This window comes from Apiospora phragmitis (assembly GCF_038363925.1).
Source record: "Apiospora phragmitis strain CBS 135458 chromosome Unknown utg000005l:1.0-4161743.0:1.0-4166827.0, whole genome shotgun sequence".
NCBI classification, from domain to species: Eukaryota; Fungi; Ascomycota; class Sordariomycetes; order Amphisphaeriales; family Apiosporaceae; genus Apiospora; species Apiospora phragmitis.
Genome location: NW_027117403.1, coordinates 1,571,925 through 1,597,082, shown reverse-complemented (window position 1 = coordinate 1,597,082; position 25,158 = coordinate 1,571,925). Strand labels below are relative to the sequence as shown.

General features: G+C 50.9%; 6 protein-coding genes across 6 annotated transcripts; 3 read left to right on the top strand and 3 right to left on the bottom strand.

Annotated features, from left to right (window-relative positions):
* Positions 1-549: 549 nt before the first annotated feature.
* On the top strand, positions 550-1,618 carry PG994_004535 (uncharacterized protein; the record flags this gene model as incomplete). Its single annotated transcript, XM_066855944.1, has 2 exons — positions 550-646; positions 732-1,618. The coding sequence occupies 2 exons, from the start codon at positions 550-552 to the stop codon at positions 1,616-1,618; spliced, it is 984 nt and encodes a 327-aa protein (XP_066718111.1).
* Positions 1,619-2,920: 1,302 nt separating this feature from the next.
* On the bottom strand, positions 2,921-6,625 carry PG994_004534 (protein kinase protein; the record flags this gene model as incomplete). The annotated part of the gene is made up of 2 exons (XM_066855943.1): positions 2,921-3,691; positions 3,746-6,625. 2 exons carry the CDS (start codon positions 6,623-6,625, stop codon positions 2,921-2,923), a joined length of 3,651 nt encoding a protein of 1,216 aa, XP_066718110.1.
* Positions 6,626-15,432: 8,807 nt separating this feature from the next.
* PG994_004533 (uncharacterized protein) lies at positions 15,433-16,096 on the bottom strand (the record flags this gene model as incomplete). The annotated part of the gene is made up of 2 exons (XM_066855942.1): positions 15,433-15,500; positions 15,571-16,096. 2 exons carry the CDS (start codon positions 16,094-16,096, stop codon positions 15,433-15,435), a joined length of 594 nt encoding a protein of 197 aa, XP_066718109.1.
* Positions 16,097-16,848: 752 nt separating this feature from the next.
* PG994_004532 (Tyrosinase-like protein orsC) lies at positions 16,849-18,530 on the top strand (the record flags this gene model as incomplete). The annotated part of the gene is made up of 8 exons (XM_066855941.1): positions 16,849-16,982; positions 17,058-17,254; positions 17,565-17,639; positions 17,697-17,780; positions 17,849-18,110; positions 18,187-18,277; positions 18,342-18,397; positions 18,437-18,530. The coding sequence occupies 8 exons, from the start codon at positions 16,849-16,851 to the stop codon at positions 18,528-18,530; spliced, it is 993 nt and encodes a 330-aa protein (XP_066718108.1).
* Positions 18,531-19,948: 1,418 nt separating this feature from the next.
* PG994_004531 (uncharacterized protein) lies at positions 19,949-20,435 on the bottom strand (the record flags this gene model as incomplete). Its single annotated transcript, XM_066855940.1, has 4 exons — positions 19,949-19,966; positions 20,001-20,072; positions 20,115-20,265; positions 20,368-20,435. The coding sequence occupies 4 exons, from the start codon at positions 20,433-20,435 to the stop codon at positions 19,949-19,951; spliced, it is 309 nt and encodes a 102-aa protein (XP_066718107.1).
* Positions 20,436-21,284: 849 nt separating this feature from the next.
* PG994_004530 (uncharacterized protein) lies at positions 21,285-24,845 on the top strand (the record flags this gene model as incomplete). The annotated part of the gene is made up of 8 exons (XM_066855939.1): positions 21,285-21,563; positions 21,642-21,736; positions 21,909-22,279; positions 22,343-22,942; positions 23,034-23,145; positions 23,203-23,463; positions 23,525-24,013; positions 24,122-24,845. 8 exons carry the CDS (start codon positions 21,285-21,287, stop codon positions 24,843-24,845), a joined length of 2,931 nt encoding a protein of 976 aa, XP_066718106.1.
* Positions 24,846-25,158: the final 313 nt, after the last annotated feature.

Below are 25,158 nucleotides of genomic sequence, written 5' to 3'. Positions count from 1 at the left end.
TCGGGATGCCATGGTTTCCAACCCTCTGGATCTGTCGTCTGTCGTTCGCCTTGTTTGCCGGAAGCGACCGGGCCTCACTGGCGTGGGTTGCGGCCCCACCGAAGGCGCCGGCCACACCCGTACATCGTACCACCATCTCACGTTCTTGCCAGCTGAACATCAGATTTCCGAGATTCTAGCCCTGTGAGCCCTGTGAGCCCTGTGAGCCCTTCCGAACTGAGAGCTAGAAACAAGATGCCAGATGGATACCACCTTCCAACCCCACGCCCAGATATGTCATTTAAGCAGCGTTGCATGCTCTGCTCCTCCCCCTCAAAATGTCTATGTAAGTAAGTGTTTTGGATTCCCGGGGTCCTTTACAGCAGCAGCAGCCTACATACAGTACCTACATATATCCAGCCGCCGACTGTGTATGATATAATCTATATTTATATTCTCACACCGGAGCTGTGTCAATTTGATATATCAATCCCTAAAGAGAAATCCTCATTCGTTCCTATATCGGTTATACCTTTACACAAATTGAGAACAAGACCACAATCTTTCACCATGGCTCCTCAAAAGATCCATGTCAGCCGTGAAGAGCTGTACACGGACATTCATGCCCGGGTCAAGTACTTACACAGCTTCCTCGACTTCAACAGCCGTGCGTACCAGCATTCACTGTCTCTCGAGATGTACATAGAGACATAATGGGGACACTGGCTAACATACACTAAACAAAACTACAGAAGATATAGCTGCCCTGCAGTCGTGCGCCAAGTACTTCAAGCAGCTCATCCCCGCCGTCGTCAACATCGTCTACCAGAAACTCCTGGCCTACGACCTGACGGCGCGCGCCCTCTCAACACACAACACCACCAGCGCGAGCAACGTCCCCGCCTCCACGCCGCTCACCCCCATGGCCCCCGGCGCCGGCAACAACTCCCAACAACCGCAACAGCAGGAAGAGCAGTTCCTCAACGAGTCCTCGCCCCAGATCCAGCACCGCAAGCTCTTCCTGCACGCCTACCTCTACAAGCTGTGCTCGGACCCGAGCGCGCCCGAGCTGTGGGAGTACCTCGACAAGGTCGGCATGATGCACGTCGGCCTCGGCCGCAGGCACCCGCTGCACATCGAGTACGTCCACATGGGCGCCTGCCTCGGCTTCATCCAGGACATCCTCACCGACGCCATCATGTCCCACCCCAAGCTCAGCCTGCCGCGCAAGACGGCCTTTGTCCGCGCCATCGGCAAGGTCATCTGGATCCAGAACGACCTCATCGCCAAGTGGCACGTCCGCGACGGCGAGGAGTTCACGGCGCACGGCAGGAAGAAGCAGCAGCAGCACAACAAGGATGACGGGGAGGGAGAAGAGGACGATGACGAGGACGAGGACGATGATGATTCCGATACCGTCATCGAGCAGGAGGGCTATTTGCACGGCAAGAAGATTCTGGACGATATCGACGAAACAAATGAGCCGTCTTCGCCGTCGTCGAGAATACCGCGGTCCTCGTCGTATGAAGGAGGGGGCGGCTGTCCGTTCAGTGCCATGGCTCAGGGCGTTGAGGGCATGAATATTTCCGGTAACGGGTCGTCGGGGGTCCCTGACATCAAGTTCAACAAGTCGCAATAGAGTACTCAGCATTGTGGTGTATAGATGCTGGTAATGCCTTGTTGTACAACGCGTTAGCTGTAAAATCCAAGTGTTTCAATATCTGATCGTGTTGATGCAAACTGATTCTTACGTATTAATGCAGCTATTCCGCAATATGGCCAATACTGTGCTATGCCGTTATATCAAAGTCATATGGCCCACGGTCAATTAAATAACCTACATTTACAAGCCCGTTATTAGTGCAGCGGACTAAGCTTACAAACCTCAAGTTGTCTAGGCACCTTCTACTAAAACACGTTACTGATCCTCACCAGACACATCACAGTTGAATTCACTTTGAAGAGCCAGAGGGTGAAGAAGATGGTTTATCATATCATGTCGTCATTTATGCATACGTTCGTAAGACGTAGTAATAGGCCTAAGTAAGCCGTGTGAGTCCCTCCTCTGAGTAACTCCTGATGGCGGCTGGGAAATGGTCATCCCTAATGATCCGATCCGTAAACCCCCTCCCTTCCAAAATTTTGTGTTTCCGTCCTAGTCGAGTACAACTATGCCGAGGCAACCGTGCCTGTCTATATCTACATGTCTTTCAATTCCTTGCTGTCAAGAAATGATGACCACCTGAAGTAATAATCTTTAAGTATCCGTTTCTTTACTTCCTTCTCCATAAGACTTTGGGCCACGTCGTCGGACTCAAAGCCGTCTTCCAAGAGGTTTCCAAGAGGTAAACCACCTCCGTCACCGATATCTCGTACATAATCAAGGCCATAGAGGGCCTGATGATAGTGGTTACCGGGCGGGACAAGTAACATTGTTTGAGAGCTTCATGAGCCCTGATGTGCAGTCTTCGGTGGCCGAGAGATGCTGATGAGTATTGCACACCGCTCTAACTAGTGGCCACGAACTGCAAACAAGCTATTCGGTGTTTACTCGCCCAACGTGCCCAATAACCTGGTGAATAATTCCAAATGCCGAACCAATCATGACAAGCCGGGTGCTTTAGTAGGCCATCAAGGGATCGTAGTGTTCGTTGTGATCCGTGTCGCCAGAAGCAAATCGGCTGATGCGGAGAGATAATTGTAGAAATCCTAGCTGGGTGTCTGCCAATGTTCTTCAGGGAACTGTGACAAATGACACTCACACGCCAAAGCAAAGCGTATATCCAGCTGAGCTGGGTGAAATTTGCAACCAATGCAACCATTTCCACCATTCGATGAGATTCGACGTGATATCCAGTGTTCCTAACAAGATCGAGCAACATTAGGCCGAGCAAAGATGCAACATGCGCTAATAGCTGCTAGATTGGTTTGTTCGTGTCTCTTAAACGTCTGTCATCTCCGTGTCGGGGGTATCAGGTGAAGTCTCGAGGGTGAGAGGCATTCTAGGTTCTAAAGACTCATCTGAAGGACCCCAATTGCCTTCATATACGGTAGCACCAGCTCGCTGCCGAGCAGCGACCCAATGCAGAGAGCGCAGCTCGAGGAGTTGGGAGACTGATGGCCGAGCGGCAGGGTCCGAAGTCAGAAGCCACTTGACAACATTGTCGAGGGAGTTCGAGTTGTCCGCATCCTGCATGAAATCCGGGGGGTCAAGAAGCTCCGACTTCTTCGCAGCACCGAAGAGGTTGCCGGAATATTTGCCAGCGTTGCGGAAAGTGTAGCTGCGGCGGATGGGTTTCATGGAGTTGCTTTCGTCTGACGAGCTGACACTACGGTCGGTCTCGTCAATTGGCATGCCCGTAGCATCCCGCACTACCGAGTTGGCGTCCTGGGTCAAGACGGGAACTTCGCTAAAGTCGTCTTTCCTCAGAGCGGTCCAGGTGGCGCCATTGTCAGGTAGCTTGACATTGGCAGCGATCTCGAGCATAATGAGACCAAGCGAGAATACGTCGGCGGGCTTCTCGATTTCTCCACGGAGCACCTCCAGGGCCAAATACTCGCGGTCTCCCTCGAAGTCGGGACCCTCCTCAATAGGCAAGGCCGCAGCCATGCCAAAGTCACCGATCTTGAGAGTACCCTCAAAATTAATGAGGATATTTGCCGGCTTCAAGTCCAGGTGAACGAAGCCAGCATTGTGAATGTGTTGCAGACCCTGCGAAAAATGTCAGTACGAGACGCTTGCTAGAAACTAAGAGATGGTTCTTACCTGACACAGCTCCAGCATCACCTTCCAGATGCGGAAATCGTCGAGTCTACCCTTGAGGCCAACTTTCGCCAGGAAGAGATCGAGACTGCCCTCTTCACAGTACTCAGTCTGGATGTAAAGATTGTTCTTCTCCTCCCAGCTGGCGATGAGCTGAACAATATGTTCGGCGCCACGAAGTGCCTCGAGAGCGGAAACTTCGCGCATTCTAAGCGCCCGGTCACTAGTACCCTTGAAGGGAAGCCGGAGTTTCTTCACGGCAAATACGTCGTTAAGAGAGTGTGACTTGGGCGTGTGTGTTGGGGTGCTAAAGGATCCAGTTTGGTCAAGTCCTTCAGGCCGAGCGGACTTCACGACTTTATAGACCTGAGAGAACTCGCCCTTGCCAATGTACTCAACCTTTCCGAAACGATCGAGTAGGGGAAGCATCTGCCTCTTGCGGGCCCAGCCCATTCGTAGGGTGATAGCTCGCCGCTCGGCAAACAGAGGAAATGCCTCCTGCCGTGTCGTAGGAGTGGCAGGCGGGAACAATGACTTCTTACCACCAACAGAAGGAAACAAGAGCCTGTCGTTGGGATTTGAGATAGACAGGCGGCTAGCATCTGGTGGTGCCACAGCTTCGAGGGGTGTCTTGGGCGATGACTTTTCGCCAAATTCTATTCGTTCCAAGGGACTCGCTGAAACCACGGGTGAAATCTTAGCAAACTCGACTCTCTTTATAGTTTTATTTGGTATTGACATAGTCTTTGTGTCGAGCGGCGAAGGCGTGGAAAGAGATCCACGCTTGGCTCGAGTTCGACTAAACGACGGCAAAGAATAGGAGATAGGAGCAGAAGTCGCTGGAACGGCGCTTGGAGGTGATTCTGAAGCTTCATCGGCTGAGACTTCATGAACACCCACAATGCTGTTGCAGGACCCCTTGGATGGGGTGTACTCACAAGTTGCAAATGTATCTTGATGCTGCCATTTGCCGATACCAAACGCAGAAGTCGGGACAGTAGCATGGCGGTTGGCGGTTGGGCTGTCGTTCGGGGTAGTGCTTTGGGCCTCTTCATCGAGAAGCTGATGTTTGGTCGGAGTAGGGGGGAGGTCCAGATCAGTAGTCATGAAGCTATCCCCAGAAGTGTCGACGGGGCTAGCTCGTCCATCATCGCTGTAAAGGCTTAGCAGACTGCCCTTTCGAGTATGCCTTGAGCCGAAGCCACTGAAAAGGCCTGGTCGGCTGGCCGGCTGGCCGAATGTGTTCTGGCCTTCACTTTGACTGCCCATGGGGTTGAAGGGGGTGGAGGGAGCACCAAATGTGTGTCGGATGTGTTTGCCGCGACCCTTCATGGCGCTACCAGGCACCGGCTGCGGGTACGTGGCAAAGCCGTTGTATTGCTTCTTGCAAGGCGTGTCAGGCACGGCGGCTCCGCCACGGCCAGTAGGCTCAAGCTCTGGGTTGCGAGTCATTTTGGAGACCAGGCCGGTGGAGGCAAAAGCCCCGAAAAACGGCTTAGCATCTTTGTAATCCGGGGTTGATACGCTTCCCACATTATCGAACTCGTCGTCAGCAGTGGGGCGGACTGCGCCGATGGGCAAGCTCTTCGACCAATTCATAGGAGCCCTCGGTTTCTCGCTAATCTGAGGGAAATGCGTGGGCGACTCATCCGGGATGCTAGAGTTTGACGACGATGCCGTCATGGTACGCGAAAGAGGATGAGCCTGTTGCGTCTGCGGCTGTTGCTGGATGACATTGTGGACAGACGGATTGAGAAGAGGCGTGGGAGTGCCAAAGGGGCTATCGCGTTGAGGAGGAGGCATGTAGTGATCCAGAGAGAGTCGCGGTCGGCCCTTGACGGGAGTACTCGTGCCATTGTTCTGAAGTTCAGCCAACTTCATAGCAGCCTGGCGCTTCCCCCATGATGTTCGCTCGCGCTGTTGCAACGTTGACCTGCGCAAAGAGCCGGCACGTCTTGGTACTACAACCGGTGCAGCAGGGGACGTGCGTGACTCGGTAGAGTAGTTGTCGCCAACTGAGCCACCACTCCAATCATACTCCCGTGTCGACTCGTCATGGATGTCGAAGTTCGGTGACTTAGGACCCTGTTCAAAGACATTGAAGTCGCTTCCGAAGCTCGAAGGGCCATAGCTCCTACGCTTGGCCTTCGGGCTGCCGAAGGTGGTTTGATCGAGATCCACAGTCGCGTCGCTGCGCTTCAGCGGGCTGGCTGTCGCGGTCGGCGTAAGTTGGCCTTCAGAAAATCGAGTCATTGCTTGCGATGCGCCGGACACGTCGAGGTGCATGCTGTGACGGTTCTTAGACTTCTCAAAGCTTCTTCGGGGTGCCGGGCTGCGCGTGCGGAAGAGGCCAAGATTCTCCTGGCCGGACGTGTCTACTTCGAGGGATGACGAGGGTGTTGAATTGCCGGCAGTTGAGGGTGCGGCGTTCAAAACACGTTTTGATGGACTTTTAGGCGATGCGCGCCTCGATACAGACTTGGAAGCCGAACCGAATCCGGATGGGCTGACGATTTTAGATGAAGATTTTCCAGATCGGAGGAATAATTTCGTGTTGGGTCGGAAAGGTGTCGCAAGAGGTGTATGCGATTGCGCAAGGATCGAGTTTGTTGTAGGAGCTTGCGCGTTGTTTGGGCTGCTGAAGAACTGCTGCGAGGCCATGCGACGCAGCGAAGGTGACGCGGGTGTGGGCGATTGCTGCGAGGCGGAAGAGGTGGCGGAAAGGTCAGAGCCTTGTGAAGCACTGCGCGAAAGGTTGAATTTGGATGGCGAACGCGAAATCGAGCGTCGTAGAGTGCGCACAGCTGACTGCACATCAATGTGATTGTGATGTGTCGGACTGGGCAGCGTCAGAGTGCCTCCACCACTGTTTCCAAAAGACATGGTGTTAGACGGATTGCGCAAAGTCGCGTGGTTGAGGATTAAAGCGTTTTATTGTCGGCAGGAGCACACAATGAGAGCGGACAGGACAAGAGTTCCGTCAAGACTCGGCGACAACCTCCAACGATCATGCGTTGCTGACCATCAAAAAGGGTGTGCGTTGCGAAATACCTAGACTGCGAAGCGTATTGTCGAATTGTTGATTGTTGGCGGTTACGTACGTCGTGTAACAAACACTTGGAAGGAATGCGGGCTGGAGTAGCAAGTTGATATGGAATGCGTCCACTTTGCGGACCGTCGCGTCAAGAAAAGAGAGTTGTATGAGAGATGGAATCGAACGGGGCCGTCCGAGGGTAGCAAGATAAGATGAGGATATGGGAGGGGTGGTATTGGTTGTTTGTGGTGGGAAGGGGTAATCTACCACAACGACATCATCAAGTTTGGACAGGATTATGTGTCTCAGATGTCGCGAAACCGAAAGTCGAGTCGAGCGTAGCCGGGAAAGGCACTCTTCTCTATGTCCCCAGAACCCCTAGTTCCGTATGATCGTCAGCGAGCAACGTCGATTCCCGTCGTAAGGGTAGTCAACAAGCAACCAACGCTACGTAGGTGGTGTTTTTGTTGTGTTTATGTGGCAAAGAAAAATATCAGGTTTTGGCCGAGGAGGGAATCCGAAAGAAAGGCGACCAGATTGGGCAGCATACACACACACACGGCACAGGACTAGGCCCAAGGGTGAGAGGAGGGATGATGGGTGATTGATTGGGATTGGGATTAGGATATGAGATGGGTGTGTTGGTGTGGTGGGCGTGGACAGACGAATTGTACACGAACGGGGCGAACGGGCGTACCCTCGTCTTTGGCCTTTTCCCTTTTTTGGCTTCTGGACTAGAGTCACTAGACAAAGAACGTACGGGAAGTCGCGATTGATTGTGAAAGGCGGGCTAGAGGGACACCCCCCAAAATGGCCCAGTCCCGTCCAGGTTTAAGCAATCAGTCACAGGCAGTAGGGGGGTAGGGGGGGTAGATGGTGGGTTTGTTGTGTGGGTTTTACAGGGTGTGCACTGTGGACAGTACAGGACCGGCCATCCTGGACTTGTGGTGACTGGCGAGCAGGCCAAGTGTGGAAACGGCGTCGACCCAACCTCAGCCAATCCCTGCCCGACTCTGACACTTAAAGTAAACAAACGTTGATGGGAAAGCGCGTGCGACGCGTTTAAGGAGGCTAGGTCCCAGTAGGAGCAGCAGGGAAGGTTCAGTGGAGCCTCGAGCGTTCTTGGTACGAATTATGGGTCCTTGCATAGGTGACCAGAAATTGAGAGATTGACATCCCGTGATTGCCCAGATTAATCCCAATTATCCCACCCGTTCTTGCCGTATTTGCAACAATACCAACCCCTTGGGCCGATTCCGAGTACGATATGGCCATGCGGTGGCCTATCCAGAGCCGGCGGAGGTGGGAAACGCTCGCAAAACACCCTCACCGTTATGGGCACATAGCCATGCATTATTAATAAAAATCCGAATGGCAGAGGCTGGGAATGGCAAGAGAGAGACAAGACCTGGATGATAATAATAAACAAGTCTGGTGTTGTTCGACAAGGTCCTCTTGACTTATCATTCTCAGTTCTCACTTTCGGAATATTCGTCCATTCCCTGAGAGTGATGCGTCAATCCCCCTCCCCCTCCGGATCGACCCAAGTGGAATGGAATGGCAATAGTCTGGACACACAGGACACACATCAATATCCTCCCCGCCACTTGATCGTCGTCCAGCCTGGCCCCTGGAAATCCCATTGCCCATTATTTACATTTGTTACTTGCGCATCCCGTCGGTGACTGTTACCGCTAGGCAGTAGGTTAGATAGTAGTATTGACTCGGATGCTGGCTCCGCGGAATGGGGGTTCGGTTTCCCGTTCTGGATTGTGGAAGCCTCAACTGAATAGAGGCTGTCTCCGTCTGTCTGTTATCTGATCACCGGGTAGTGGTCCGTCGACTGACTCAGCTCGGTGTAGGTTGGCAAGTATTGTACGTACAAGTGGTATGCGTAATACCCAGCATGAGGCGATCATGTTCCTATGCATGTGCCATCGGTGCCCATCATCAGCTTGTGTCGTATCAGGCCACTATATTCGTGCCTATCTCATCTCAACAGCCTTTATTGTCTTGGGGTTACGACTACTAAGTCGTATGCGCCGTGCAACCACGAGAGTTCCCGCCTTGGCCCTGAACTCAGCTGCCTGGGCTTGCAATAATAGACAGCCAGCGGAAAGTTTACCTATTGTTACCTACGTGTTACCTATTTCACATGCCGAGAGCCAACCAGTCACGGAGTCTCGAACCCATTGTATCTGTCCTATTACTACCTACGCCATCGTGCATTGCTGCCATGATCGTGAAAGATGCACGTCAAACCCCTCCGTTGGGGTCGGGCGCTGGCTGGAACGCCATTGCAGGAACTACAGTCATCATGGGCTGCTCGCACTCGCCATGAGGCAGCGTGAATGGCTTATAGAAACCCTGGACCCTTTTTAAGGGGGGGAGTAGAGACTTGATTTGATGATACGGCTTCAGCCTCTAACACGTGGTACATGCCAACTTGCGAAACATTGCAAGAAGAGGTGGAAACGCGGCGCGTTGTTGATTCATCTCTCCTTTGCATAAGTCTGCATACATAAGCGCACACGACAGAGAGTCATACACCGCTAAACTCCCGGGAGCCAATCAGCTCTGTAGCGCAAAGGGCACCAGCACCTCTCCTCGCTCGACTTTCCAGGCCCCCCCTAGAGAGCTCGGGAAGCGGACCCGTTGAGAAAGTCGAGCCAAGCGGGCCCTTCCCCCCAAGTTCGCCCAGACAGAGCCCACGATAGAATCTGCTATCTTCGCACCGTGGCACCAATCCCCAGAACAGAACAAAGCTGCATTGGGACTGATCCGCGTCATGGTCCCCGCTCGCGCGCGAAAGCGTCGCTTGGCTGACTCGCGCTGAATCTTCAACCGCTCTGCAATCTGGCGGGGGACTGGGCAATGAAAGATATCCAACTACTACCGGGCACGATGATTACAGGAGATCCTTAGGATATGGCTAGTCAAACAAGCATAAGAAACAACGTCTCTTAAACCTCGTATTATGGGTCCCTAATATACAACATAAACTACGTACATAAAATACACTGGAATCAATACAGCATGTACATAGATTGCACTACATGCCATAGCTGTAAAACCCACTCGTTCTATTCTAGGTGCACGCAGCTAAGCAGGGCTACTAGTAGTAGTAGCTGTCACTACTTGTTAGTAAGGCCACAGTCGAGAACCCGTCATGATCAAGGCAGTTGCCGCCTTCAGGGACCATAGGAAGTCATCCCAAGTCCAACTAGCTTACGAAAGACAAGAGGGTTTGCGACTTCGACATGCAGCCAGTCAGTCAGCACGAAGCGAAAGCGAGGGGCAAAGGACGCAAAAACACCTCACACATCTATTTTGGCAACGCAACACAATCAAAACAAAGGATGTCATCGGCCTCGGAATCGACTTTGTCAACAAATGTAAGCAACACGAATAAGTTAATCAAAGTGGTATAATTGCCACTAATGTCGGACACTTAACAAAATTATGCGTTCAGGGGTTGCTTCCCTGGTGGCTGCACTACATAACCACTACGACCTGGTAATTACATGAATAAAAGCTTGGGCCTCGCCATGCAACCCCCCGAGGCGCTCAGCCGCAGCAAGATCTGTTTCTTGTCGCTTTTCGGCAAGCTGGGCCAGGAATTAGCAGGGCAGAGCCTGCCAGAGACCCTCTTAAGATAATCGCTTTGCAGATATCGGCTCGTCCGACTAATCGACTTGCTTTTTTGTCGCAGTGCTGCCCGCCTCGCGGCCCGGGCTCCTTTGGGGCACGGTAGTAAGCATGCCGCATGCCGCATGCCCTGTACCATCTTTAATTTCATCTGCACCTGATTGACGAGATACCGTTCCGAGATCTTGGGCAAGGAAGTGGTTCAGACTTCAATGACGGTGCGCTCAGGCACTTTGGCCCAATGTCCACTGAACTCACTTTCAGCTCGGGTGATGTGATGATGAGTGACGATTTCACCGGATCTGCAACATGTGTCTCTCGCAGCCTCTTGCCTCTCTCGTCAACTCGTTTTTACAGCCACACCGTCCAAGTCACGTCAGAAACAGACTGACAGTTGACAGCAGCAGCATCAGCATTATCATATGATGGCGAACAATGCGCATTGAGCGACCATCTCACGCCGCAAGGGCCTAGGGCGCGGGGTGGCGATCTGATACTCCGTATCTATGGGCAACCGGCGTGTGTCGGAGCATCGTGGCGGGCGTTTTCAGCAGCCTGCCTCGGTCTTTTAGATGACGATCAAACTTCAATACTATGACTCTTTCGAGCTATTATGCCCGGCAAACCGATGCTTCCCCGACGGCATCATTGTGCAAATTGCATGAGGCGCATGATTTTCATGACTTGCGAAGTATGATTTCCCATCTCCCATAACTTGAAAGACCCCTGCAAACCTGTTTTCTGGGGAGCCCGGGATGGCGGCTAACACGTTGCAATCCTCGTAATCTTCTACAATTTGCGTGGCCTAAGCCACACCCACACGCAACACGATCTGTTGCTTGATCATCATCCAGCTTGTGAGTGAAAGGCCACAGGACAGCTCGTGTCTCGATCTAATCGCCCCTCAGTACATATGATTGTCGGCTGGCATTCCGTGCGTTAGTCTAGTAGTCCCCTTGTGAGTAAGAGCATGAAAGCCGCCGGTGATTGGAGGGGTCGGCCAACTGCCAACTTTACTTACACCTTATTGCCGCATTTGAATTGCAATGAAGTTGCTTAAGCGCGAGACGCAATTTAATGTAGAAAGTAAATAGCGAATCACAACAATATCTTGTTGGCCCGGTATTGATATCACGTTTTCGTGTCTAGTACTACCCCTCCATGTCTCAGGACTTTGATCTCCGTTTGACGCCGGCTGTGCCCAACCAGGATCCCGCGTATAAGTCATCTATAGTAATGGAGTGGTCGTAATTTCGGGCATAAGCCCTTAGCAATTCCATCCCAACGCTGTCGATCAATGCCATGCAGGTTTCTCGGTGGAGCTATAATCACCCATGGTATTGGATCTTCCCTGCGGTGTTGTTGATCTGTGTACTGGTGTTGAACACCAGCTGACGAGGAGGGTTTCTTATCCAATGCCCACCAGCTAACCCGCCTACCTACAGATCAATGTTCCGGTTTACCCAAATGAGGGTTCTAGACTATGGAGCACATGGCAGTTGCCAGCGACGGAGAGTCTTATGAATATGTCTCGAACGCCAGTGTTTGACCCTCCTGGGTTGGGTCCCTATTTAGAGAATAAGCTTAGATGAGTGGATGTCACTAGCTGAGGTGTCAAGATCGCATCACGTGTGGTTGTCGGGTGATATACAGGTGTGTTGTCTCGTCACGAGACTGAAACCAGTTGTGAGGTGACGAGATGCCACTCTGGATTCGTCTAATTAACTGTGTCGGGTGGATGATGTTCACCTAGGTGATCATCAGATCGCAGGTAGGTAGCGAGGCCACCTAGACAACCGTGTTCCGGTTCGCCGCATGACTACAGACTGTCGTGGCCTTCAAGCTTGTCGTGGTACCCCCAGGAGATCATTTTAAAGTTATTGCTGTGAGGATCCTTAGGGTTCAAAGCTTAATGTTCGAGACCCGGCAATACATAAGACAAGGATTCAACAAGCCATATACTTGGCAATGCTAAAATCTTCTCTATAGGAACAGTTACCTATGCGCTCAATACTACCGGTTACTATTTTTAGACTAGATAACCCTGCTGACTAATAGTATATTCACTTTATTCGTATATCTCAAAGCCTCCCTTTATGAGAGCGTTATCACTAGCAATGTCTATATCATAGCTAAAATACAAGTTTATCATGTTGTTTCGGCATAGAAAACACAACGTCAATAATCCAATGAATCTATACTCGAGGAGTGGTTCCCTTGTCTCTATAGTGCAAAAGAACGCGTTCAAACCTCTCATATTCCTGCCTCTCTGCCAACAGGCAGCATCGTAGCAGCTCGCTGATGAGTAATGAATCAACTGATTGCAGGTATTCATGACTCTTCCTACTTACAGTAAGCCTGTCTGTGTCCACAACCTAGCACGTGCAAAGTAGAGCAGGTACAGTGAGGCTGTTCACCTGGAACGCCACTACTATCCACGCCATTCGTAGTAGGACAAGACCTTCGTCCAACCCGCAGCTAGCTAACTCTTCGGTATATGGATGCCGACGTGCGGTCGACACGGGATCACCACGTGCACAAGTTTCACTATTCAAGTAGTTGTGCCCTTAGCATGAAACGGGCAACTAGGAGCAAATCTATGAGGTGAGGCGGGTTACAGGGCAAATTTATCCAAATAAATACGGAGATTGGGGGCGTATAATTATTATACTAGCTAGTATAAACTAGTATTCTGGCTAGTGCTTCTTAATCTCGACTCGTTTCAGAGTAATTGTGCACACAGCACGTGGCTCTCGGCCTGTCCACGAGGCGCCGTTAGAAGTCGAGAGTAGGCGAGACAACTACTACGGCTGGTCCGGTGGTGGTGTGGTCGTTTTTCCTCTCTCTGTCTTCTAGAACATAAGAAGTTTAGGTGGTATGTGGTATGGTGGTGGTCGTTATCGGGAGCGGGCCGCCATCTCCCTGACACCTCGGGCGTCTCGGGTTTTATGGGGCCTGCAACGTCGGGGGCGGAACGCCCAGTAGAGAAGGACGCCAGGACGCCAGGACGCCCTCATTGGGCAATTGACAGCGGAATGCTACTACCGACGTACCTTTTTAAGAGGGGGTGGCCCTGCGGATGATCATACAGCATATGCAGGAACAGGATTCGACAGCAAGTTAGGGGTCTTCACTTGGAGTTGTTTTGTTTGATCTCTGTTCGGGTGCTCCGAATCGTACGAATGGCGATTCCTTTTGTTGGTGGCAGGTTCCCGAGGGGATGGTAAGTTTAACTGATCAACCGACTAGCTTCGCGCAAATCCTGCGACAAGGCGGCACAGCTGAAGCTCCCATCGTCGCGCGAGCTTGGAATTCGCGACTCGTCGCTGCAGTTTGCGTGTATGGCTCTATGGCTAAGTACGCTGTAGAGCATTCCGTCGCTAACAGCAAGCGCCTCTTGTCCTGATCCGCAAGCCTGCAGGGCCAAGAAGCGTTAGCTTACGAGGTGGTTGTGGATGGGAGACGGTAAAGGCCGCGACACGGATTGACGCGGCAATCGCAAAACAAAACCCCACCGGAGTCATAATCACTCGATCTTATCTTGGAGTCCGGCGAACAGACACCCAAAGTCGACATGCGATCGGTTCGAGTAAAACTGCCGTTCCATACACACGTAGGGCTCGGATGGGTTAACCTGCAGCTTGCTTATCGTCGAAGATAGGTATCCGATCCTGCGTTTTGGATCCACATCATCGCCCCATACCAACGGGATTGACATTCGTCATCGACAGGCACAGGTTCGAAGAGAGTTAAAAGGCATATTTGGAGACCAAATCCCCGTCACCTGTCACGGGTTGTCGTTGCTTGATCGACCGCGTTACCACTTCAGCAGTTGAACGAGCAAGCATGAGGAGGTGCGCTCATCCAGACGATACTCGTCTGGTTGTCAGGTGAGCAGAGTCGCAAAGCCTCCCCCCATCGAAGTCATCGAGATAATATTGTCGACATTTCGATATCATCATACGAGGAGTCGGGATTCTGCTCTGACAATGTTGTAATTTCGTGTCGCAAAATGTGCTCTTTGTTGTCAGACCGTTACGTCATGATCAGCATTCCCCCACGATTTCGCTGCTGTTGGGCTGTCATATGACGTATCGGAACGCGGGCGGCTAGGGCTGGGCTGCAGAAGTTGCCCACCACCCCATGAAGTCGCATTAGGGGAGGAGCTCTCCGATCGGGATACATCCTACCATCGAAACTGCATCGAACTCATCGAGGGGCAGATATCCCCAGCAATTTCTCTGCGACGCGAACTCCAACTCGCAGCTCGCGCTATTTGAAAAGCCGGTACCTTCAACTATATCTCAGGGGGTTACCCTTATATGTCGATCCCAAAACTTTTGTTTACATATTTGTTTACCACCTTCTTTGTTATCTTCTCGGCCAACCAGGCCATCGGGAAGAGTGATATCATAATCGCGTGGGATAAATCTCGTGCGTCATGGCTGACAGGCTGATGTCTATAGAACTAAAATCCACAGGTCCAATCCAGTGAGGGACTGGATTAACAAGCATGGTACGATTACTTTCAATGGTTCCAGATCCCAATCGTCTTGAGGTAGGCTACTTGGCTACTGGACCCCCTGTCGGATTTTACAGGGAAGTTGTTCGAACAGGCCCAGGGGGATGATGCCCCTGATGACGAGTGAGAGAATCAGGGGTAGGTAGAACAAGCAATTCTAAAGAGAAAATAATGCACTATAGGATTTATAGTTTATCGGTTTAGACGGATAGGAGGTGACCAATACGCATGATAATTACTAAAGCTTCTCCTTCCATTACCATTACTTAACGCTAGGCGGTAGTGCGTACTGTCCTATATTCCTATTAAGATGATGATATTCATGACTTAGGTAGATACCATTCCGATTACCCCATCATTAACTGCCTTTGCCTATTCAGACAGCTATTAAGATTCCTAGATTTAATACAATGCTTTTCTAGAGTACGCAGGTAGTGATTCTACAACCTCCTCTCTCTGGATTATACTCGGTGATTCTATGGGCGTTCATGCTCCAGTCGGCTTCCATTCCGGCGCTGCAAGCTCAGTACCACTATCGGTGAACCCAGGTGCGACTGTTGTACTGTTTGTCAGCAAGATGGAAAGAACCTTAGTCCGAAGAGTGAAAAAGGGGGTATCGCTCACCAGTTGTCCCCACCAGAGTCCAGTCGCCATGACTCCGCGCGCTCTGCCACTGGAACTTGCCGATCGCTACCTGCGGCCGCTGGCCATCGCCGGCGAAAATGTCCGGGCCCAGCACCTTCTTCGTGACGGGCTTCCCGTCGTCATACGAGAGGGTCAGGGTCAGCGCCGCGCCGGCGTAGTGGTGCCAGACCTCGACGGCGTCGACGCGGTGCCAGATCGAGTCCCCGGCGCGGCCCTCAAGCAGGTAGTAGATGGCGGTGCTGAAGGAGCGGTAGCTAGTGGTGGTGCCGTTGGCCGCGGGGATGGTGGCGTTGTCGGGGTCCCGGAAGGACTCGACGTAGTAGCCCTTTTCCGGGTTGGCGGTCAGATTAAGCTTTGCGATGACTTCTTGCGCGGAGCGCGGCGGGAGCGCCGGAATGGATGGGATGATGCAGGTAGGGGTAGTAGTAGTGGAGGTAATAGGCTTGGCCAGGCTCGTATGGGCCAATAGAGCCGCACAGCTCGCCAGCTGTAGTGTGACCTTCATTTTGGGATTCCTTTTACAGCTGCTGTCGGTGAAATTCAAGGAGGATGGGTCCGAGAAAAGCAAACGCGTGTGAGACGGACCCCGAGTCGAGTGGGCGGGAATCGTCTGTTGTTCCGGCGAATAGCATTTCGCTTACGGTACATTGCCCAGCAAGACCTAAACCACAAGACCGGCGCTGACATGCCGAGAGAGCGCTAATACGGCCGAAAAGGGCGCAATATCTCCTACAAAGTCAGTATTCTTACCATTGCGGGTATAGCCTCGCCTGTTGTTCCTCTTGCTTTACGAGCATCGCCTGCTCCTAAGACTGATCGGGAAGACCCGACAGGCGAAATTATTGCGTAATCCCAGCTAATAGGATGTAACCAGAGATACACGGCGGAAGAGCCCGGATGCCAACGCCGTAAGGCACATACGTGGTGGTGAGCATGATCATCAGGTAGCATATATCATTAGTAACGATATGTCGATCATGAAGACTCGGGGTCGGTTGTGAGGCTCAAATATCTAGTCTAGGGAAAGATGGAATGACTTCCTAAGTTAAACTTGTCAACTTGGCTACACAAATATACCCCTCATGTCAGCAAGGACGTACAGCAAATGCTGGTGCACATGATGAGAAGTAAGTAGTTCTTGGGATTCGCGAAGTATATATTAGTACCCGGGCATCTCGCTTCAGGGGCTGCATAACTTTCTGTCACTTCACTTCTCTTCTCGTTGTCATATACACTCCCGACACACTTACTCGCAATATGCATTTTGACTCGCTTGTCTACAGTGTGCTTGTGGCGCTGACTCAAGTTGGCTTTGCCTCATCCAGGCTGCTGGGTGACGCAAATCCAACCAAGGATGTAGCATGTCAACAACCGTTGATCAGGAGGGAGTGGTAAGGCACACGGACAACTGTTCCGCCTCCTTCTACCTGCTGCTGCAATGCTAATACCTTACTTCGTACATATAGGCGGACCCTCTCAACTTCTGAGCGTCAAGGCTTCATCAGTACTGTCAGATGCCTCCAATCAAAGCCAGGACAGACTTCAGACATCTTTGACGGCGTGAAGTCAAGATATGATGACTTCTTGGCTTTGCACATTACTCAGACAGACTACGTTCATTGGGTGGTAAGCACCCTCTTTCCCTTTCAACTCGCAAGCAAATGTATGTATCCCCTATACTAACCTCTCCTAATTTTTCCACAGGGACAACTCTTACCGTAGGGCCAACTACAAAATACATTTCACTATGAACTTCCCGTACTGACAGCCGTAGATGGCACCGCTACTATTTGTGGTTTTTCGAACAAAATCTGAGGGAGGCCTGCGGTTATAAGGGAGCCGTCCCGTAAGAGATCTGTCTCCTCTCCCTTTGCAGAAAGTAATCCCCACTAACATTTGGCAGGTACTGGGGTGAGTTGGGATTCGAGTACCTTCGAATTATTGGGGGGAGGAACTGACATACGAGGGTACAGACTGGACTCGAGATGCAGTTTCCGAAAAAGCAGTCGTGGAATCTCCCATATTTGATCCCATTCATGGGTTTGGAGGTCAGTACTACTATCCATTCACAGAAAGAGCTATCAGCTGCTTACCATGAAGCGCAGGAAACGGTCCCTACATTGCCAATACAACCGGATTTCCCGAAGACTGGCAAACCATGACCCCCGTACCTAACAGAACTGGCGGAGGTGAGCCTTATCACGGTATTACAAAGGCTCGTACGTCACCAGACTAACCTTTGTAATTATGTATCTAGGCTGCATTGAGGATGGCCCCTTTGTACATGTGAATGTCTCGATGGGACCTGGCAACCACACAGGCTACACGCCCCATTGCCTTCGACGAGACCTCAGCCCTTGGCTCGTGACTCAGGCACTGAACGCCTCCAAGCTCGCCTTTGTCATGGAGGCCGAAGACTTCTGGCACTTGGACCATAGGATCGAAGGCTTTTCTCTCGAGATCGCAGACATGTCCTTGCATGGCGGCGCGCACCTGGGGTTGGAGGAAATATTGGAGAGGTAAAGAATACAGCAGCCCTGTGTGCAGTATAATCATAAGGATGAATAGCAACTAATCAACTGCTCTTACTCTTAGATGGCAAACACCTATTCGTCTCCTGCCGACCCCATTTTCTGGTTGCACCATTCGGCTCTGGATCGAGTTTGGAACATGTGGCAAAAGCAAGGTGAGCTGATTCCGCGACTCGAGTTCAAATGCGACGAAGGCTAACTATAAGCGAAGACTGGGAGACACGAAAAAGTGACATCGGGGGACCAGACACCCAGGTATATGGACCACTTACTAAGTAAGTATACAGCAAAGGGACCCAGCTGACCATACTTAGTGGGCCTATCCGTATAACTATTTTGGCGACATACCTTATAAGAACGTCACTCTCGAGACGCCCCTCAACTTTGGACAAATCGGCGGAGTTTTGAAGATTGGAGATATGATGGACACCCACAGTGGCCCTTTTTGCTACGATTATGAATAGGCAGGTACTTTTGGTGTCCCGGTACTTATGCAAGTGGCAGCAGCGTTGAGTTTTTCGTTTCTGCTTGGCTGACCTGGCCATGAATCAAAGTTGAGAAATGATAGTGATTTAGAGGCTACATGTATAATCAAAGATAATCTGGGCCTCCGTCTGATTTGGTCCAAAGAAATAATGGTTAGTGATGACTTGTTCGGCAAAATGTAGATGGATATGACACCTATGAAGTCGGTTGGTGCCGAAGGGGCCTGGAATGCTCATATCTAGTGGGAGGAGAAACAACTCTGTTTGAGGCAGAGTCAGGGGATTGCAAGATCCCCCGTCGCCGCTAAAAGAGAGGCAGCTACAAACCTCAGTACAAATTCTTTCCAGTCAAATACTAATGTATCAAAAGCAAAGGTGATACTTGCATCCTGCCTAGGGCATTGGCTACCGAGCCCCGATAGGGAAACGCCACGCCCTAGGCAGCCATGAGTAAATACTGTCATTTCCAAACCAAAACCCCTCATCCTCTATTCCTTTCCTACCCTTCTATTATAATTCATTCGAACTGGGGAGACGAAGTTACTATGTGCCACATGTATTTCAACAACTCTATCGCGAAGTCCCTCTCTAGGGTCCCGAGAGTGGCATCTTCCTTGGCCTTCCGTCCGAGTGCTACTCTCGTGTTCCGCAATACCAAGCCATCCCCAAAGCTCTCTTCGACAAGGCTATACTGGCCAAGAACCACGAACGAGGACCCGGTACCATATCCACACATCCCCGAGACCTGACGATCGCAACAAGGATGGTGCTGGGGGCAAGTCGGGTGATGGAAAGAGACACTCGACCTCTGAACTATCTGGTAACGCAACAATGGGAGGGCAACAGCCAGTGATGAGTTGGGCCGTGTATATCTTTTCGCTCCTAGTCTGTCTGGACTATGTTGGAATACTTGACCTACCGCCCCTTATCGAGATCCGGGTGAGTTCCGCTCCCCCAAAGTCGACCAGAGCCCAATGCAACCGCACCAAGAAACCTGCTAACTCGCCATAAGCTTGCACAGGAACCTGAAGAGCCCAAGAAGGACGAAGACGAGCCTAAGGCTGGATGAGTAACATCGAGGAAGACCTGTGGATGAAGATCTAACAATCAATACACACGAGGGGCCATAGTCAAGACTACAAATAATAATTCTAAGTGGACGACTTATAAAATTGAACCGATCATTACCAAAAGCCTGATAAATAAGCATAGAACCTCCTCATCTACAGCTGAAGTCCCCAAAGTAATTTGCCTGCGTGTTCTAGTGCCTGATCTTAGGTATTAGTAGCTGCAAAAGGCGCTTATTACCGAAGCGGCTGCCTCTTGGGAGCGCAACAAGCATCATGGCATTTGGCGGCCCTGGTCAGAAGGATCTATGAATGCTATAACATACTTCCTGGGCCAGTGACTCCTTGTGGCTCTGCTGGCTGTGTATACTCTTGGGGCTCAGGTCAGCTTTGGCATCCTTTACGGGGAAGGAGAAGGACAAGGAAGACGGTGAACTTACCATTTCGATGGACTCCAAGATCAGATACCGCGTGACGACCACGTCTTTCCTCTGTTCCAGTCTCTGGACTCTACCAATTGCCTGTTTCTCCACGGCCGGGTTCCACTGCGGCTCCAAAATGAATACCTGATCCGCGGCCGTCAGGTTCAAGCTATAGTGCGTGACATGTTAAGTGAATAGGTCTTCGTCATATCATATATATTTTATGAGGAAAAGGGGGTTCGGGGGTGTGGGGTGGAGGGGCTTTGCTCACCCAAACGCTCCCACGCCTGTGCTCATCAGAAGGACCCGAGAGTCCTTGCTTGACTCGAAGAGTTCCATGTTGGCCTGTCGCTTTGGGTTTTCCATCCTTCCGTCTATGCGTAGAAACTGGATATCGTTTCTCTCGAGGTGGAGCACTACGAGGTCGAGCGATAGTGTCCAGCAGGAAAAGACTATGCTTTGTCATATTGTCAGCATCATAGCCACTCAACGGCGCTATAAACGCATGAATATGGCGTGTACATTTTGCTATTCGCGTCTAGTTCCATTACATCTCGCACCAAGCAGTCGATCTTGGATGAAAACCCTTTTGGATTGAAGTTGGCATGTTCATAGGACGAATCCACATGGCGTGAATTGCTCAAACTGGAATCAGTCTCAGCCTGGGCTCCAGGACCGGTAGTCACTGCCTCACTGCTTTCTTGGCAGTCAGGACAAAGGATGCCTGAAGGATCCCGGCGTTGAGTATCAGTTGGAACAGTTGCTGTAAGACACCAGCGCGACCTTGCAGTGAGAGCGGATGCTGCTTGATACAGACTTGTCGCCTGGCGACGAATCGTATGTGCTACATTCCAAAAGTTCAGTACATTGAGATTTCGCCGGAATGATTCCTGACGAACGCCGTTTTGCTTACCTTCATCTAGAATAATTCGATACCAGCCGAGCTGGTATATGGCACTACTAGAGTTTTTAAAGCTTGAGGCGATTGTGTGATACGTGGTCAGCACGATGTGACTTCTCAGGTAAACTTCCGGGCTCTTGTCTCGTCTCCTGCCATAATACTTGCAAACTCGCAATCCGTCATCGAGGTGGTTACATCTTCATTAGTCCTTAATATCCGAAGCTGAGTGCTTCCAATTGCTTACAGGCTAATTGTCTAAACTGATGCTCGTCTTCTGAGAGCACATCATGTCGGCATCAAACGCTTTCGACAAGGCTCTAGCAGCCTTCAAGTCGAAACTGACCGCTGCAGAAAGAGCAGATTTCCAATTCGTAACCTCCCAAGATGTCAGAATAGCGATCGTAGCCATCCAAGCGGAGCAGCGGAGAAGTAAGAAGATCATCAACCTTACCCGCATCCAGGGCTTTATAGAAGCCATGGGGCAGCTATGTAAAGTCCTGGATGTGTTTTTGAATACCTCCGAGATATTAGCTTTCGTTTGGGGTCCTATGAAGCTTATTCTCCAGGTCAGTCATTTATCAATCTGCGCTTGGCTCAGGAAAGCGTACCTTTCCGCAAGTTATGGCATGCTAAGTGGATTATAGACTGCTAGTACATGGGCAGAGTCTCTGGACGCTCTGCTCGATGCATACGAACAGATTACAGAGCACATACCGATCCTGCAGAACTATGAGCAGTTGTTTCGGACCCAGCCGCAGATGCAAGCGGTCGCATAAATGCTTTGGGCTGATGTACTTCGATTCCATGGCCAAGCGTTGCGCATCTTTAAGCAGAGGATTACGAATGCATCCTCGTGAGAATCCCTACCTATTGCTAACGAAAAGGGAAACAGCACTGTCACAAATATTCAGATCCATGTGGAAGACTTTCAAATCAGACTTCCACCAGATATTGGATCAGCTACAGCGTTACCGTAAACTTCTCGACAGCCAAGCACTTCAGGTAAACATCCAGAGCTTACAAACCTACCAGCGCGATAGAGAGGTGTTGTTAGAGGAGCATCGCTTGCGACGTATCGACGAGACACAGAAGCGGTTTCTCTTGTTGATGAACTGGATTGCAGCCGCTGAATCTTACGTCGACCATGAGCAACTTCTGGAAGTTAGTAAGAAACATCCTGAGACCGGCAACTGGATTCTAGAGCAACAGGACGTGAAGGATTGGATCGAAAGTTCCATCCCCAGGTCGTCTTCATTGTGGATGCATGGCATTCCCGGGGCTGGTTAGTGATGCATGCCTAGATAGTCCATATCGTACTTTTCCAGATGCTAAAGGCTTCTTACAGGAAAGACCATATTGGCATCGACGATCGCCGCAAGCCTTATGCATAGTAGAAGCCAGACCATATTGGTAGCTTACTTCTACTGCAAAGAGATGGACCCGGCAAGAAACAGCACACTAGCCATCCTGAAAGGCCTTCTCGCCCAATTCGTCAGCCAAGCGAGGCAGTTTATGCCCGTGTTCTACGAAAAATACATAGAAAGCGGCCACACATCGTTGACATCAACCGCGATGGCAAAAGACCTCTTAAAACTCATGTGCCAATGTCTATCTCGAGGATTTATCGTCATCGATGGACTGGATGAATGTGAAGAGCACCAAAGGAAGGAGTCCCTCGATTTCGTCCATGGCTTAGTTAGCACATGCGACACTTCAGATCCTGGAAAGCTGAGGGTTCTTTTTACTAGCCGTGATGAGCCTGATATTAGGCGGTTGATGACTCCAGCGACAATTTTCGGCCTTCGGGTCGAGGATACGCAGCGCGACATAGCCGTTTACGTCGAGGCACAGACGACGAAGCTACGCGAAGCCTGGTGCATTCCCGGTGGACTCTCGGAAACTTATATACAGTACATCAAGCAAAACGTCAAGGATCGAGCTGATGGTGAGTAGCCTTTGATCCACGATTAGGACCGCGCCTCGCTTGGGGCTCTCAATGATGGGACGAGCGGCTCGGCTGATACGAATCGTTCTAGGAATGTTCCTTTACGCTAAACTCGTGATGAACAACTTGCACGCCCAATTGACCATAGAGGAGCTAGCGCAGGAACTCGAGCCGAATTGCTTTCCCACAGGGCTTCAAGAAGCGTAGGGCACAACATTTGATTACAACTGAGGACCGTAGGCTTTGCTGACATGGAATAGTTATAATCGCACCATCGTTCGAATAGAACGGAACGTGAATTCGAGTGAGCGTAACGCAGCCCGCAAGATTCTGAGCTGGATGATATGCGCCAGTAGACCGCTTTACTGGCGAGAGATCCAAACAGCCATTGCAATGAACGCAGTAGAGCAGACCATCGACGCTCACCGAAGGCTTCGGTTACACATTCGAGAGATCTGCGGCTCTCTCATTGACGTCCAGATTGGCGGTCAAGTGCAATTCATCCACGCGACGGCAACGTTGTAAGATCAACTTCAATTCCTGGTCTCATGGCTTCAGCCAGTCGCCTAACCTATCCAGTAGCTACATTACACAGTCTGGGTTCATCTCAAAGGACTTTGCCGAACTGAGCCTGTCCACCATATGCATGCATTACCTTACCTTCGAATGCTTTGAAAAATGCTTTGAAAACGAGGAGCACCACGTACTCATGAGCGCTGCGAAAGAAGGCCACTTAGCCTTCCAGGATTATGCCATAGCATACTGGACGGAGCACTTCATGAAAGCCGCGGCTCTCGACGGGCGGAGCTTGACAGAGGCAGCCAAGGAAGACTTCTGCGAAGCGCTGACTAATTTCGAATCCCGATTCAACGATGATTCAGATTCCGGGGTAGATTTTGACCCCAAAAAGGTATCTCCAACGTGGAGAAACGCAGGTTGTTTCCAAGCCTTGGGGAGAATATTCGCCCACGCCCAAGAAGTCTCGTCTTGGAAGGACGACAGAAGAGACACAATAAGCCTGAGATCCCTCGAAACAGCGTTTATGCGCAATCGCAAGGTCCTGGAACATATGTTAGCCGAGCTGTCATACGGATTATAAGAGGCTTCCCAATCGCTGAACAGCATCTATGGGCACAAATGGTATAAATGTCTTAAAGTCACCTATCATTACTTCCACAGCGGCTTTCAAAATGCCGGAGGACGTACGAGCCATGTCGAAAGGCACGAGCGGCCCTTTAGGTGCACAGAAGAGGACTGCGAAGGTGCCATGTTCGGATTCCAGTCTCGCAGTGAACTGGATAGGCATAGAGTCAAAATGCGTCCTGGCTTGCACACACTCTCTACTCTGTTCTCGCGCTTGAAGAAATCTAAAGGAGATCAGCAGTTGGTCGAGAGTAAAAACACGAGGCAGACATACGAAGCTATCTTCCAGTGTACTCTCTGCACTAAAAGGTTTACTCGGGCTTTCAATCTACGCTCACACTTACGCTCGCATACCAATGAGAAACCGTTTGTATGCATTGTGTGTGGTAAGCAATTTGCCCGAAAGCATGATTGCAAGCGACACCAAACAATTCACAAGATCGAATTTGTATGTAAAGGCGATCTCAAAGCCGGTGGACAGTGGGGATGTGGTAGCCGATTCAGTGAAGCACTAGAGATCAAGCAACATTTCAGAAGCGATGCTGGAAGAAGATGTATCGACCCGCTGCTTACTGAAGCGGCTGGCCGTTCCTTGCCCCAGTTGAGAGGCCAGCGCAGTGTGCCCAATGAACAAATGGACATCATTAACTCGTTGGTAGAAAGATCTCTTGCAGCCGAGAAACTGGATCGTCAGATTAGAGACGAAAATGGCACGGAACAAACATATGAAGCATCAGTGGACATGGACATTGATGAGTAACGCTGGAATTAGATAGGTCAGCCGGTACGGATTGCACAGTGAAGCATAGAACATGCACCTGCATGTCCCAGCACTTATGTAAGAATTTCCCTTGGCGACCGACTGTTGTTTGACGCTAAAATTTTCTTGAAGCTGTGTGAGCTGGGAGCCGCCAACCGGCTTTGATCATTACGGCCTCCAAAGATGCCCTCTGCTTACATCGATACCGGTGAATCTATCCCCCTTGAGCGCTGAGGACGCCTCTAAGTGGAGCACGTTCTTTTAACCAATCGAACAGCATCCTCCCTCTAATGGGGCCCTATCTATGTACTCT